The sequence below is a fragment of the Chelonia mydas genome, chromosome 4 (genome assembly GCF_015237465.2).
Source record: "Chelonia mydas isolate rCheMyd1 chromosome 4, rCheMyd1.pri.v2, whole genome shotgun sequence".
NCBI lineage: Eukaryota > Metazoa > Chordata > Testudines > Cheloniidae > Chelonia > Chelonia mydas.
Window position 1 is genome coordinate 106,544,000 of NC_057852.1, and position 13,726 is coordinate 106,557,725.

Sequence of the window (13,726 nt, forward strand, 5' to 3'; positions counted from 1 at the left end):
AGGAACCTTGACACTGTGGTTAATCCATTTTTTGTCAAAGGCAACAAGATCAACTCCTATGCGCATATTATAAATAAAAATAGAGTAGGAAAGACTATCCTGAATGGGTGTCAACTCATTTGTCTCCCATCAGTGAATTAACCCATTCCCAAAGTCCAAACCCATCTTCACTGTTTGACGGCTAGGACACAATTATTTTTCAATTGACCAGTGATGGTGTACTTTAGTTTAACAGCAGCAGCAACACGTGGGGTTAATAGCTTTCAATTAGATAAGGTACCAATGACATAGGGAAAGGTAGGAGAGAGATTCTGGAGGCCAAATTTAAGATGCTACGTAAGAGGTTAAAGTCCAAGACCTCCATGGTAGCATTCTTTGAAATGCACAAGACCAGTAAAGCAGAACTGCAGGATCTCAATGTGTGGATGAGACAATGGTGTAGAGAGAAGGGATTTAGGTTTATTAGGAATTAGGGAACCTTTTGGGAAAGGAGGAGCCTATACAGGAAGGATGGGCTCCACCTAAACCAAATGGAACCAGATTGCTGGCATGTAAAATTAAAAAGGTGGTAGAGGAGTTTTTAAACTAAGGGCTGGGGAAAGCCAGTAGGTGCGGAGGAACACACAGTTCAGACAGAGACATCCCTTAGCAGAGGCTCTATTAACAGGGATTCACTGTAGCTTAGTAAGGAGGAGAGGATAGAAGTGGATAAAGTACAGAGAGGAACTGAAGAGAAACAGTCAAATGAAAGAGTCCCATTCATGAAGGCAGACAACTAAATATTGACAAATGTTATAAGTGCTTGTGTACAAATGCTAGAAGTCTAAATGCTAAGATGAGTGAACTTGAGTACCTGGTATTAGTTGAGGTTATTGAGCTAAGAGGCATCAGAGAAACTTGGTGGAATGATAATCAGTGGGACGCTGTAATACCAGGGTACAAAATATATAGGAATGTCAGAGTAGGTTGTACTAGTGGCAAAACAGAGTCAAAAATAACAAAAATCTTAATTAAATCAAACTCTACCATAGAATCTCTGGGGATTGAAACTCCAGGTTTGAATAATAAGAATATAGCAGTAGGGATATACTACTGACCAAAGATGGTGATAGTGAAATGCTCAAGGAGGTTAGAAAGTCTATAGAAATAGAAAAATTAATAATAATTGGGGATTTCAACTATCCTCCTATTGACTGGGTACATGTCACCTCAGGACAGGATGCAGACAGACGCTTTTAGTGACTGCTTCTTGGAGTAACTGATCCTGGAACTGACAAAGGGAGCACAAGATGTGGTCCAAGAGATGGATGTAGCTGAACCGCTCAGTAATAGCAACCATAATGTAATTAAGTTTAACATCCTTTTTAGGGGGGAAAACCAAGCCCACCACAAAAGCGTTTAACTTCTAAAAGGGGAACGATACAAAAAATGAGGAAGCTAGTTAAACAAAAACTAAAAGGAATAGTCACAAGAGTGAAATGCCTGCAAGCTGTCGGGAAATGTTTTAAAAACACCATAGTAGAGGGTCAAATCAAATGTATACCCCAAATTAAAAAGAATTGAGACCCCAAAAAATGCCACGATGGCTAAACAGAGTAAAAGTGGTTAGCGACAAAAAGACATCCTTTAAAAATTGGAAGTCCAGTTCAACTGAGGAAAATGGAAAGGAGCATAAAATCTGGCAAGTCAAGTGTAAAAATATTATGAGGCAGGCCAAGAAAGAATATGAAGAGTAGCTAGCAAAAGAATAAAAAAAAGTGCGCAAAAAAAAAAAAAAAAAAAGTATATCAAATAGGAAGCCTGCTAAACTATATGGGTCCACTGGACAATCAAAGGAGCACTCAAGGAAGACAAGGCCATTGCGAAGAAGCTAAATGAATTCTTTGCATCAGTCTTCATTGCACAGGATGTGAGGGAGATTCCCACACCTGAGCCATTCTTTAAGTGACAAACCTGAGGAACTGTCCTAGACTGAGGTGTCAATACAGCATGTTTTGGAGCAAATTGATAAATTAAACAGTAATAAGTCACCAGGGCCAGATGATATGCACCCAAAAGTTCTAATGGAATTCAAATATAAAATTAGAGAGCTATTTACTATGGCATGTAACCTATCACTTAAATCCTCTTCTATGATAGATGACTGGAGGATAGCTAATGTGACACCAGTTTTTTAAAAAGTCTCCAGAGGCAATCCTGGCAATTACAGGCCAGTAAGCCTAACTTCAGTACCAGGCAAACTGGTTGAAAATATAGTAAACAACAGAATTATCAGACACATAGATGAACACAATTTGTTGGGGAAGAGTCAGCATGGCTTTATGTAAAGGGAAATCATGTCTCACCAATCTATTAGAATTATTTGAGAGAGTCAACAAGCATGTGGACAAGGGTGATCCAATGGATATACTTGGACTTTCAGAAAGCCTTTGAGAGGTCCCCCACCAGAGGCTCTTAAGCAAAGTAAGCAGCCATGGGATAAGAGGGAAGGTCCTCTCCGGGATCAGTAATTGATTAAAAGGAAGGAAACTAAGGTTAGGAATAAATGGTCAGTTTTCAGAGTAGAGAGAAGTAAATAGCAGTGTCCCCAGGGATCTGTATGGGACCTGTTAAACATGTGCATAAATGATCTGGAAAAAGGAATAAACAGTGAGATGGCAAAATTTGCAGCATGTACAAAATTAAGTCCAAGGCAGACAGTGAAGAGTTACAAAGGAGCCTCATGAAACTGGGCAACAAAATGGCAGATGAAATTAAATGTTGAGAAATGCAAAGTAGCGCACACTGGAAAACAATCCCAAGTATACATACAAAATGATGGGGTCTAAATTAGATGTTCCCACTCAAGAAAAAGATCTTGGAATCACCGTGGACGGTTCTGTGAAAACATCTGCTCAGCGTGCATTGGCAGTCAAAAAACCTAACAATATTAGCAACCGTTAGGAAAGGGATAGATAATAAGATGGTAAATATCATAATGCCACTATATAAATCCATGGTACACCCACATCTTGTATACAGCAGTTTTGGTAGCCCCATCTCAAAAAAGATATATTAGGAAATCAAAAGGTACAGAGAAGAGCAACAAAAATTATGAGGCGAAATTAAAAAGGTTGGTCGTGTTCATCTTAGAAAAGAGACAATTAGGGGGGGATATGTTAGAAATCATGAATGGTGTGGAGAAAGTGAAAAAGGAAGTGTTACGTATATCTTCACTTAACACAAGGAATAGGGGTCTCCAATGAAATTAATAGGCAGCTGGTTTAAAACAAAAGCGAGTACTTCACACAATGCACAATCAACCTGTGAAACTCATTGCCATGGGATGCTGTGAAGGCCAAAACTATAACTGGGCTCAAAAAAGAATTAAGAGAAATTAATGGAGGATAGATCCATCATAATGGTCAGGGATGCAACCCCATGCTTTGGGTGTCCTTAAGCCTCTGACTCCAGATGCTGGGACTGGACAACAGAATGGATCACTCGATAATTGCCCTGTTCTGGTCATTCTCTCTGAAGCATTTGACACTGGCTACTGTCAGAAGACAGGATACTGGGCTGGATGGACCATTGATCTGACCTTGTAGGCCCATTCTTCTGTTCAAGCATTTTTATTCTTCTTGTTTCTTTAAAGAAATGTATGTAAGCAGAATCACATGCTAAACAGAATCAAGGAAGTAGCCTAAGGCATGATTGAGCTAAATCCAGCCTCTGATTTTCTTTGGCCCAGTAGGTAAGAAAAATAAAGGTTGGTTCCTGTACATGATACGTACTTCTCACCCTTGGGTTGTAGGCAGTTCATCTACATTTCTTCTCACAAGCATATCAACTTAAAATTTATAAAGCTGACTGTGTGTGATTTTGAAATGCACCACAGAATGGAATTATGTAAATTAGAGAAACTAAGGCCCTGTCTAGAGATGGTCTAAAATCGTCTTGGCTTGAAACAGTTAGTTTATATCTTGTTCATGGTAACTTGTTCACTCATGAATTAGGTGGCCATTCTGGATAGGGGTCAAGTGAGATTAGGAACTGCTGTAGACCATGTCATTAGCTTGTGCTGGGTTTAAAAACGCTTAGAAGCCTGGACCTTTGCTGGTTTAACTCCAATATAAGATGGACTGAGAGAGAAAATGTGTCAGTCTGAGGATAAATAAAGGATTCTAGGTGATACACAGTGGATGTGACAGTGGACTTATTTATAGACAGCAGAGAGATCTTATAAGGGTAGGACAGATCCTCAGCTACTGTAAATTGGTGTAGCTCTGTTGAGGTTATGTCTATGCATCACTGGGGAGCGTGAGCAAGCCAGCATGTGAGCTGCTAAACACAGGACGGGGCTGAGGAGCGAGCTGGCATTGCCACAGCAGTTTGAACAAGGACAGTGGAAGTGCAGGAAAACCTGATCCTAAACAAAGAGAGTTGGGTTAACTCTCATGAGGTGCCAGGCACATTACTAGTAGGGAGTGGAGATTGTGCTTCTCTCTACTACCAGGCGCACTTTTGTCAATGAGGCCATGGTAGTTTAAATCATCTGAGCACCTGGCCTGGTATGTCTAGATCTAGGCAAGAGATTGCAGCTGTGCACGCAAAGGGGGGTCTCCACAGACTCTTCAAAAATACTCATCATTCTGGGGGCAAGGACAGTGGATTGATACAAGAGTAGGATTACATTTTCTATAGCACTGCAGAGACAATGCATTTTATTTAAAAAACAAAAATCAAACTAAGTAGTAGTCAAAATTGACTCAGTGATTGTTCAAGTAAAGTATTCTGACAAGTGTTCACTGGCTCAATATATTATTCAGCGAACTTAACTTATGTTTGAAAAGGGGTATGGAAAAATGACCATGGTTGAGGACAAAGTAAAATAGCAATATGCTTTGTCTCCTGGGAGCAGCCACATAACAGTCCTTTGAGAGCTTGGGAACCTGTCATAGAGGTGAGAGAATTCCCCAGCTCCTGATTACAGGATCTATCAATGGGGTTGGGGGTAGACACCATGTCCCAATAGCTTGGGAGAGTGCAGCATGTGAATGACAAAGTTCAAGAGTGGTTAAAGGAAGTTGGCCTTGCTACTCCTGCACTAATGGGCAGTGGCGCAAACCTGGGTCACAGTGGCTCTTTTGATATGTTGGTGATATCTCTAGCAGCCCCCATCCCTGCTATGAGGAGCACCTCCCTCCCCTTCCCTGCCCAAACTGCCAGGATAGGAGGGGAGACAATCATGCCAAGGAGTCTCTTCTGCTGTTAACAATGGCACAGAGATCAAACTGTGATTCCTTGCCTTCATCAGTACACCCCACTTTGCATACCACCTCTGCAGCACTTGCTCCTCTGCTGAACTTGCACATACTGTATATGAAGGCTCTTCCCTCCCTCCTGAGCAGTCCTCCTCATTTGGGTCCTTGAATCCTGGTATACCAGTCTCCTTGTGTGGAAACTGAGAGCTTGTTGGAAGGCTATCTGCCTTGCAGATGTCATCACTGGGCACCCAGGGAGAAGTAAAGCCAAGGACATTAAGAGTGAGTCTCAAAGTTAACTAGAAAGGAAATGTATAAAATAAAAATGCAGATTGGCTCAGATTTCATTGAAGTTAGAGATGAGAAAACAGCTGTTTGGTCACTGAGTGTGTGCCTATGCCAGAGCATGATTGCTCCCACTGGCACATGACCTAATGTTTTGTCACTCTTGCACTACACTGCAATAAAATACATGTGGCTGGCCCCTGTCCGCTGACTCAGGCTGCAGGCATATAAAATTGCAGTATAGACAGCCCAAGCCCAGATGTTTACACTGCGATTCTATAGCATTTCAGCCAGAGCCCAATAAGCCCAAGTCAGCTGACCAAGGCCAGCTGTGAGTGTTTTATTCTAGTATAGACACCCTTTGGGGCTAAGTATTCCAGCTGATGGGCTTGTATTACTACCCATAGGCTATTCCCCGTCCCCATTCACTTCATTCCTTGATATTTATCATAAATTTTCCTTTTTTTCCTCTTCATTTCATCCCCTTTCTCTTGTATTACCCTCCTCTCCCACCTTATGGCTAAATTATGGCTAAAAGGTATTTTACACTACTGAAATACTGGTAGACTTTTATCCTGTGCCTTGTACACACCTCATGGTAGATGCTTTGCTAGGCTACAGATATTTAGCCCCTTTTAATCTTTCTTTCATCAGTCTCTCCTGCCCCTTAATTTGTGTTGCTGTGTTTCATATTCTTTCTAGTTTCTTTCTGGTAACCAGGTGCGCTCAAATGGGAGAGGCATAAAAACCTGGTGAGGTGGACTGAACACAGTATTCCATCCCCACCAGAGCTGTGTACAGAGACTGTTGCTTCACTGGTTTGTAATTTGCTGTCTGAATATTCAGACTTCATTGTCTTTTCCTGTTGCTATATCTTTATGTAAAGTCGTATATAATTTGCTGTCCATTATCACTGCTAGGTCACTTTTAGCATTGCTGTGTCTTCTGGGGTGTATCTTCACTTGGAGCTGGGGTGTGATTTCCAGCTTGAGGAAACATACATGTGCTAGCTCTAATTAACTAGTGTGCTAAAAGTAGTGTGTGGCACGAGCAGTGGGAGGGGCTAGCTGCTCTGACAACCTGCCTAGGGTATCTGACTGGCATGTATGCAGGGCGGCTAGCCCCTCCCGCAGCTTGCACCGCCATAGTTGCGCTCTATATTTAGCTTGCTAGCTCAATTAGAGCTAATGTAAGAGTGTCTCCTTGAGCTGGGAATTACTCCCCCCACCTCCAATTGTAGACTTACCTTAGGTATCTCCCTTCCATTGAATATTGTTTGCGATTTAGTTAAGGCCTTCTGTTTTTTAGAGACTTGTTCTAGAAGTGAAACACATTCAAAACTTACAACAAAATGGAACCTTTCTTGTTAGATACATATCATCTGATTTTTTGGGGAAAAAAATTATGGCTAAAAGGTAAATCTTGCTGGAGAGCTGAGGATTGTATTTACATAGGGATCAGAAACAAAAGCTTTGGTGACCCAGGAAATGCAGTCAAAACTGAGAGCAGATGATAAGGTCTATAAAGAACTTGAGACTGCTCAGTACTGAAGTGAGACCCTGTTCAGTGGAATCAAACAGCATTAGATATGCTACGAAGGAATATTAAAGTTTGATGGGCAAACCAGATTGGATAAAGTAACTGGCCCAAAGCTAAGGCTAATACCTTGCAAAATTCAAATCTTATTTTGAGGCTCAAAGATGTTGTTTGCCTACCGCTTTGCCTCCTGGTTTCAGCCAAGGAAGGGAATAGAAATACCATAGGGGCTATTCTCACAGTATTTCTTTCATAGTAAATCTAAGATATACTGGAAATTTATTTGGGACTTCTGTTTTGGGAGAGGCTCAGGTAAGCATCCAAATATTATTTAATCTGAACTTTTGGGGGTTTGCCCATCACTGTAATTGAAACAAAAGATAAACAAGTTAATATGTATGTGCTGTGACTGTGGAGAATGTATCCACAACCATGCAGACATCTGTGGGTGGAATAAATCCCTGTGACAATGAGTCTTCTCTTTCTCAGCTGATATATCATGTTCTTTTTTCAGAATTCTAGGTAATCGGGTGGCAGAATTGGAGAAGAAGTTGAGAACTTTGGAAATTTCTGGTTTGTGGAGTCTTCCAGGTTAGTAGAAATTTAGAAAAACATAACATAAGAATGGCCATTCTGGGTCAGACCAATGGTCGGTCTAGCCCAGTATCCTGTCTTCCTTCAGCGGCCAATGCCAGATTCTTCAGAGGGAATGAACAGAAATCGGCAATTATTGAGTGATCCATCCCCGGTTGTCCAGTCCCAGCTTCTGGCAGTCAGAGGGCTAGGGATACCCAGAGCATGGGGTTGCATCTCTGACAATCTTGGCTAATAGCCATTGATGGACCTAACCTCCATGAACTTATCTAGTTCTTTTTTTGAACCATCCCCTGTCAATGAGTTCTGCAAGTTGACTATATGTTGTGTGAAGAAGTACTTCCTTTTGTTGGTTTTAAACCTGCCACCTATTGCTTTCATTGAGTTACCCTTGCTTCTTGTGTTATGTGAAGGGGTAAATAACTTTCTTTCTTACTTTCTCTATGCCTTTTGTGATTTTATAAACGTCATTGTAGTTTTTCTAAGCTGAACAATCCCAGTCTTTTTAATAAAAAGAAAAGGAGTACTTGTGGCACCTTAGAGACTAACCAGTTTATTTGAGCATGAGCTTTCGTGAGCTACAGCTCACTTCATCGGATGAAGTGAGCTGTAGCTCACGAAAGCTCATGCTCAAATAAACTGGTTAGTCTCTAAGGTGCCACAAGTACTCCTTTTCTTTTTACGAATACAGACTAACACGGCTGTTACTCTGAAACCAGTCTTTTTAATCTTTCATATGGAAAGCTGTTCCATCCCCCTAGTCATATTTATTGCCTTTCTCTGTACTTTTTTCAGTTCTAATCTCTCTCTTTAGAGCTGGGTCAACCAGAACTATATGCAGTATTCAAGGTGTGTGTGTACCATGGATTTATATAGATGCATCAATATTTTCTGTCTTATGTATCCCTTTTCTAATGGTTCCAAACATTTGGTGACCCTTTTCTTTTTTTGACTGCCACTGAACATTGAACAGGTGTTTTCAGAGAACTGTGCACGATGACTCCAAGATCTTCTTTTTTTTTTTTTTTGAGTGATATCAGCCAATTTAGACCCCATCATTTTGTATGTATAGTTGGGATTGTGTTTTCCAATGTGCATTACTTTGCATTTATCAGCGTTGAATTTTATCTGCCATTTTATTGGTCCGTCTCCCAGTTTTGTGAGATCCCTTGCATTATTAAGTGTTTGGGTGTCTGTTTCCATATGAGGATTTGAATGTACACTTTGTGAGAAACTTGTTAAAAATACAGCCAAGTTTCAGTGGCTAGTGGTTTTGAAAAGATGGATGTTTACCAGTTTTTGGGAAAATCCAGCTTAAGGTGTGTCAAGTTGGAAACCCAAAATCACTAGTCACTTGTGAAAATGCTGGCTAGCTGAAAAATATTAACGATCTGATTATAATGTTAGTATAAAATCATGCAACTTAAGATATTAGAGCCAGGTTTTTTTTTAATGTTTTATTTATTAATTTTAGTTAAATGTGCATTGTTCAGGTTACATTCATTTTTGGTTATTTTTCTCTCATTACACCTAATTGTTTCTCCTTTAAACATCTTTCTCCTTGATGTTCACACCACTAGGTTATGTTTGTGGTAACGAGTTCGCACTGCTGCCACCATTAGAGGTATCTACACTAGTGTAGACAAGGTTCCAGGTCTTCTAACCTATATCATTAAGGTCTAACCTCACCAAAAAAAGCTAATATTCAGCAATGTGTCTGAAGAGTCTTTGTGACAAACCTCTCCAGTTCCACTCCTGATGTTAGTTTTAACTCTCATCTTCTTGATGCAAGATGCAGATAAAATAATTATCTTGAGTCACACTAATATAGGTTTACATTCTAATTGAAATTTAATGTTGCCTGGGTATTTAACAGATTGGCATTCTACTTTGTTTAAAAATGTTGTTCAGTGAAATTCATAGTTAATAAATGCAATGTTTGGTCTTTGCAGAAATGTATAAAAAAATACATAAAAAATAGAATAAATGGAATGCTGAGAGCTTGCTCCATTGTTAGTCTATTTAGGTAAGACATCCAATTAATATTAATACAATAACTGTCTCTTTTCTTCCTTTCTTTTGCTGCCTGAAGGCCTGAGCTACAATGTCTCAGTGGGATTTGGGAGTAGGTTCTACTTGACATGTATATTTTTAGTAACTAATTTTAGCAGTATGTTAAATATTGTCACAGCATGTAAATAAATGAAAATGTTATCTGAACATTTTTATATTTGTCAGATTAAGATGTTCAAGTGAGTGAGTTAGATGTCCGCAAGGGAAATAGAGACTGCTGCACAAGACTATTCTTTTAAATTGGGGGAAAATGATGATAAAGGCTGATAATCAATAGCTGTAACTGAATTTTGCAGTAGATTGCGACTTGCATCAAACAGTGAGGTTTATTTCTTTGTTTAACCAGAGAAGCAGTAAATTAAGAATGCACTTTTGTTTCCAAGTGTGATTGAGCTCAGAGATACTCAGTATGAGTCTTGAGACACCCAGTGGGGTCACAAACACTTTTTCGGATGGTTACCAACTGGCTTCTGCTCTGTAAAATACCATCTCATATCAATACTGTGAGAACTATCACAAGAATGTTGGCTTGAGTGAAGGGTGAGAGCACCTGCTCTGATTGATGCTAGAAGAAAGATTTTCAGAAGAAAACATCACTTGATTTACAGCGAGTTGAACTTTTTGTCATTGGAAAGACTTGCCAGTTAGAGCTTACTTTCAATCATACTTGTGAAACAGACACATCAGCCTAGTTTAATAAATTTCAGGTTCCTAAAAGCAGAATAAGTATTGCTACCTAAACATTGCCATCAATAGACTATCTATTTACTTAGCCCAGCACCATGCCACCTATTTACAAATAGAAATAGCCTTAACATTCACTCTCTTTGCCAGTCTGTAGAAGAAATGGTTTGATAGTTTATAGGTTCTTTAGTTAGTTGGTTTTTGTTTGTTGGCATGCATGTAGGGGGGAAACAACTGGGTAAGCGAAATCAAATAAATGAATTTTGTGTTTGAAAGTGGTGAAAGGTCCGCAGTTGTCATCTTTTGTCAGGGGTGAGTTCCATAGAGCGGGTCTCTATCCTGCAAAATTTCTTTCACATTTAGGATTCTCCCTTATTGGCTGATGGTTTCATTGTTCAGTGAAACTCAACCTGTCATGAGAGAGCATGGTTGTGTTGGGAGAGGTCGTGGGCATGGATTTGCTCTGATCTCGTTTACATAAGCTTGTCGCTGCTGAGGGTGGAGCAACAGTGGGGTTTCAGTATCCTGATAACATTTCAGTCTTTTATTGGTTGCCTAGATACCAATAGGTGATTGATGCATCATCAATATCATCAATAGGTGATTGATGCATTAGAAATGTGTATGTACAGTGAGTGTCACCCCGCTTCTTAGACTTTGGTGTAATTGGTCACTTTACATCAGCAATTGGTTTATAAGCTATTCTGCTCTCAAAAACCAATTCCCAGCGCAAAAGGATTAGGTTGAGTCCAAGAACAGTTCTCTTGCTTTTCTTTGTATGATCACAGGAAATGCTGCAGATGGCTTTTGTTACTCAGCAACCTCCCACTTAAAACATGCAGCTCCTCAACTAGCCTATCTCCAGAGGGAGTGATGTATTTAACTCTGAGGCAGTTATGTTTTACCTTCTATGAGCAGATATTTAAAGAGAGGTGAAAACTTGACGGAATTTACAAGACTCCGCGTATTCCTCTAAAGAAAGGAGAAAACAAACTTACCTTTCCATGAATAGCTCTCTTGTTTACCTGCTTATTTTCAGCCCTGTACATTTTTAACCAGAAATCCCCCCCTGAAAGCTCCCTAAATTGAGGATGTGCCTTCCAGCAGCTATAGGTGGAGAAGAATAATGTACAGAAGTGAGCTAGCTCCAAGCACTCAATCAAAATTACATTTGATAGCCCCACTCGTACCATCTTCACAGAATATGGTGCAGCAGTAGTCAAACCTCCCACTTACAAGGACGTGAATCACTGTTCTGATGTATGAATAAGGCTTGAGAGTCTGTCACGGATTCCTTGACTTCTGTGACCTCCGTGACTCCTGCGGTGGCTGGGCAGCCCTGGGCCAGCAGCAGCAGTTAGGATAGGAGGGAGGGGGCTCAGGGCTAGGGGCAGGGGTTTGGAGGGTGCGGGGGAGGGGGGGATTACCTGTTGTGGGGGGGCCCCCCTGCAGCTCCTAGGCGGTAGAGGGGCGAGGGGTCTGCATGCTGCACACTGCTGGTGCCTGCAGGCCATGCCCCTGCAACTCCCATTGGCTGTGGTTTCCGGCCAATGGGAGCTGCAGCAGCCAGTGCTTGTGGCGGGAGCAGCAGAGGAGCTCCTGCCCTGGCCCCTGTCTCTGCTGCCTAGGAGCTGCAGGGACACAGAGCTGGGTAGGAAGCCTCCACCAGCCCCACCTTCCCAAGTACAAGTGGGGGATCCAGGTCACCTCCCCCAGCATCCGTGGCACCCCCTAAGCACCCCTCCCCTCCCCCCCACCCCCCCCCAGCAACCCCACCCAAGTTTTACTTAGGGCAGGTATTTTTAGTAAAAGTCATGGATAGATCACGGGCCTGTGAATTTTTGTTTACGGCCCATGACCAGTCCGTGACTTTTACTAAAAATACCCGTGACTAAAAGGTAGCCTTATGTATGAATAAGACTCTTTAGGCAGGTGAAACAGTATTGCTTAGATGGCTAGATGATGATCTGATTATTTTGTGGAACCAGTTGGCTTCAAAGGGGATGGTGAAAGTTATAGACGTGAGTGTGTTTACTGGGTAACAGCTGGTTGGAAGTCAAAACTAGTTTGGTGTTTGTACTGGAAGCCACAAGTGTCCCAGCTCAGGCTTTACTTTTCTGAATCTGACATGCTGTGCAAGGTGCTCAGAATAAACAACTCCGTTGGCTCCCATTCTGTCTGGGAAGAGCCAGTTCTGTTTTTTTTTTTTTTTAAATATCTCCACAGACTTGCTCCGTCTTGTGTCATAAACCTTTCATGTCACTACCCCCCTTCCAACCACCTCTGTTCATCTAGCCCTGCCCATCTCTCCATGCAGTCTTACCACTGTCATAGAGAAAAGCCTTTCCCACTTCAGCTTGTGCCATTTGGAACAGCCCTCAGGTTTGTTCTGCCTCATCAGCTGCCCACCTTCAATTTTCAGCTGAAAACTTGTCCCTTTTCCCTTATATCATAGTTTCTCTCACTTAGCTGTCTAACTCCATAATTTTATTATTTGCTGTAGAGGATGCAGAGTTCAAATGCAAATTATGTTTACGTTGGAATTCTGATCTTGATCCAGTCAAAACTTCTCCAGCGTTATTATTTTATTTGTATTACTGTAACATGTAGACCCCAGCAAGGTCAGCTCTCTGTTGTGTTAGACACTGAACAGACATGTGGAAGCACGGTTACAGCCAAGTTTTTCAAAAATGACTAGAGATTTTGGGAGCCCAACTTGACATCTGAAGTAAGGGACCTGAGGTAAAGGGAGGGAGCTCAGAACTTCCGGAACAGCAGGCTCCTTAAGGTGTTTACAGACTGGACACCCAAAAATTGAGGACCCCAAAATCACTGGTCCCTCTTTAAAATCATAGCTTTTGACACTGATGTAAGATAACATGCAGAGTATGCCCAAACAAATTTGGAGGAACAGAGTAATGGTAATACAAATGTGTCATCTTATTTGTTTAGTGAAGATAAGCAGAGCAATAGTCTGAGCAGAACATCTGTCCAGACCTTATCTATTAGCTGGCAGTGTTCTATAGGCCTCACAGAAACTTGCAAAATTATATCCACAGTGGAATCCCCCTTCCGGTCTGACATGGAATCAAACCCCTTAAAAATGGATTTGGGTCTATGGATTAAAATCCCCAAGCCCTCCTTTTTCTTGCAATATTACTGTTTGTGTTTACTGCTTATCTCATAATTCATACTAATACTATAAGCCTTTGGGGGATGCAATTTATATTAAAAATGGGGTACAAAATTGCATTTGTAATATTGAGGGTACAGCAATGAAAGCAGGATGTAGAGGGTGAAAGGACAGAGGG

General features: G+C 41.1%; 1 protein-coding gene across 5 annotated transcripts in view; it reads left to right on the forward strand.

Moving 5' to 3' along the window:
• The window catches only part of CCDC149 (coiled-coil domain containing 149), a 63,942-nt gene that overhangs the window by 43,598 nt on the left and 6,618 nt on the right, over positions 1-13,726 (forward strand). For all 5 annotated transcript variants that reach the window (XM_037897979.2, XM_043544572.1, XM_043544571.1 and 2 more), the window contains one exon: positions 7,579-7,655. In XM_037897979.2, the coding sequence (XP_037753907.1) occupies positions 7,579-7,655 (77 nt within the window). The remainder of the gene's footprint in view (positions 1-7,578; positions 7,656-13,726) is intronic.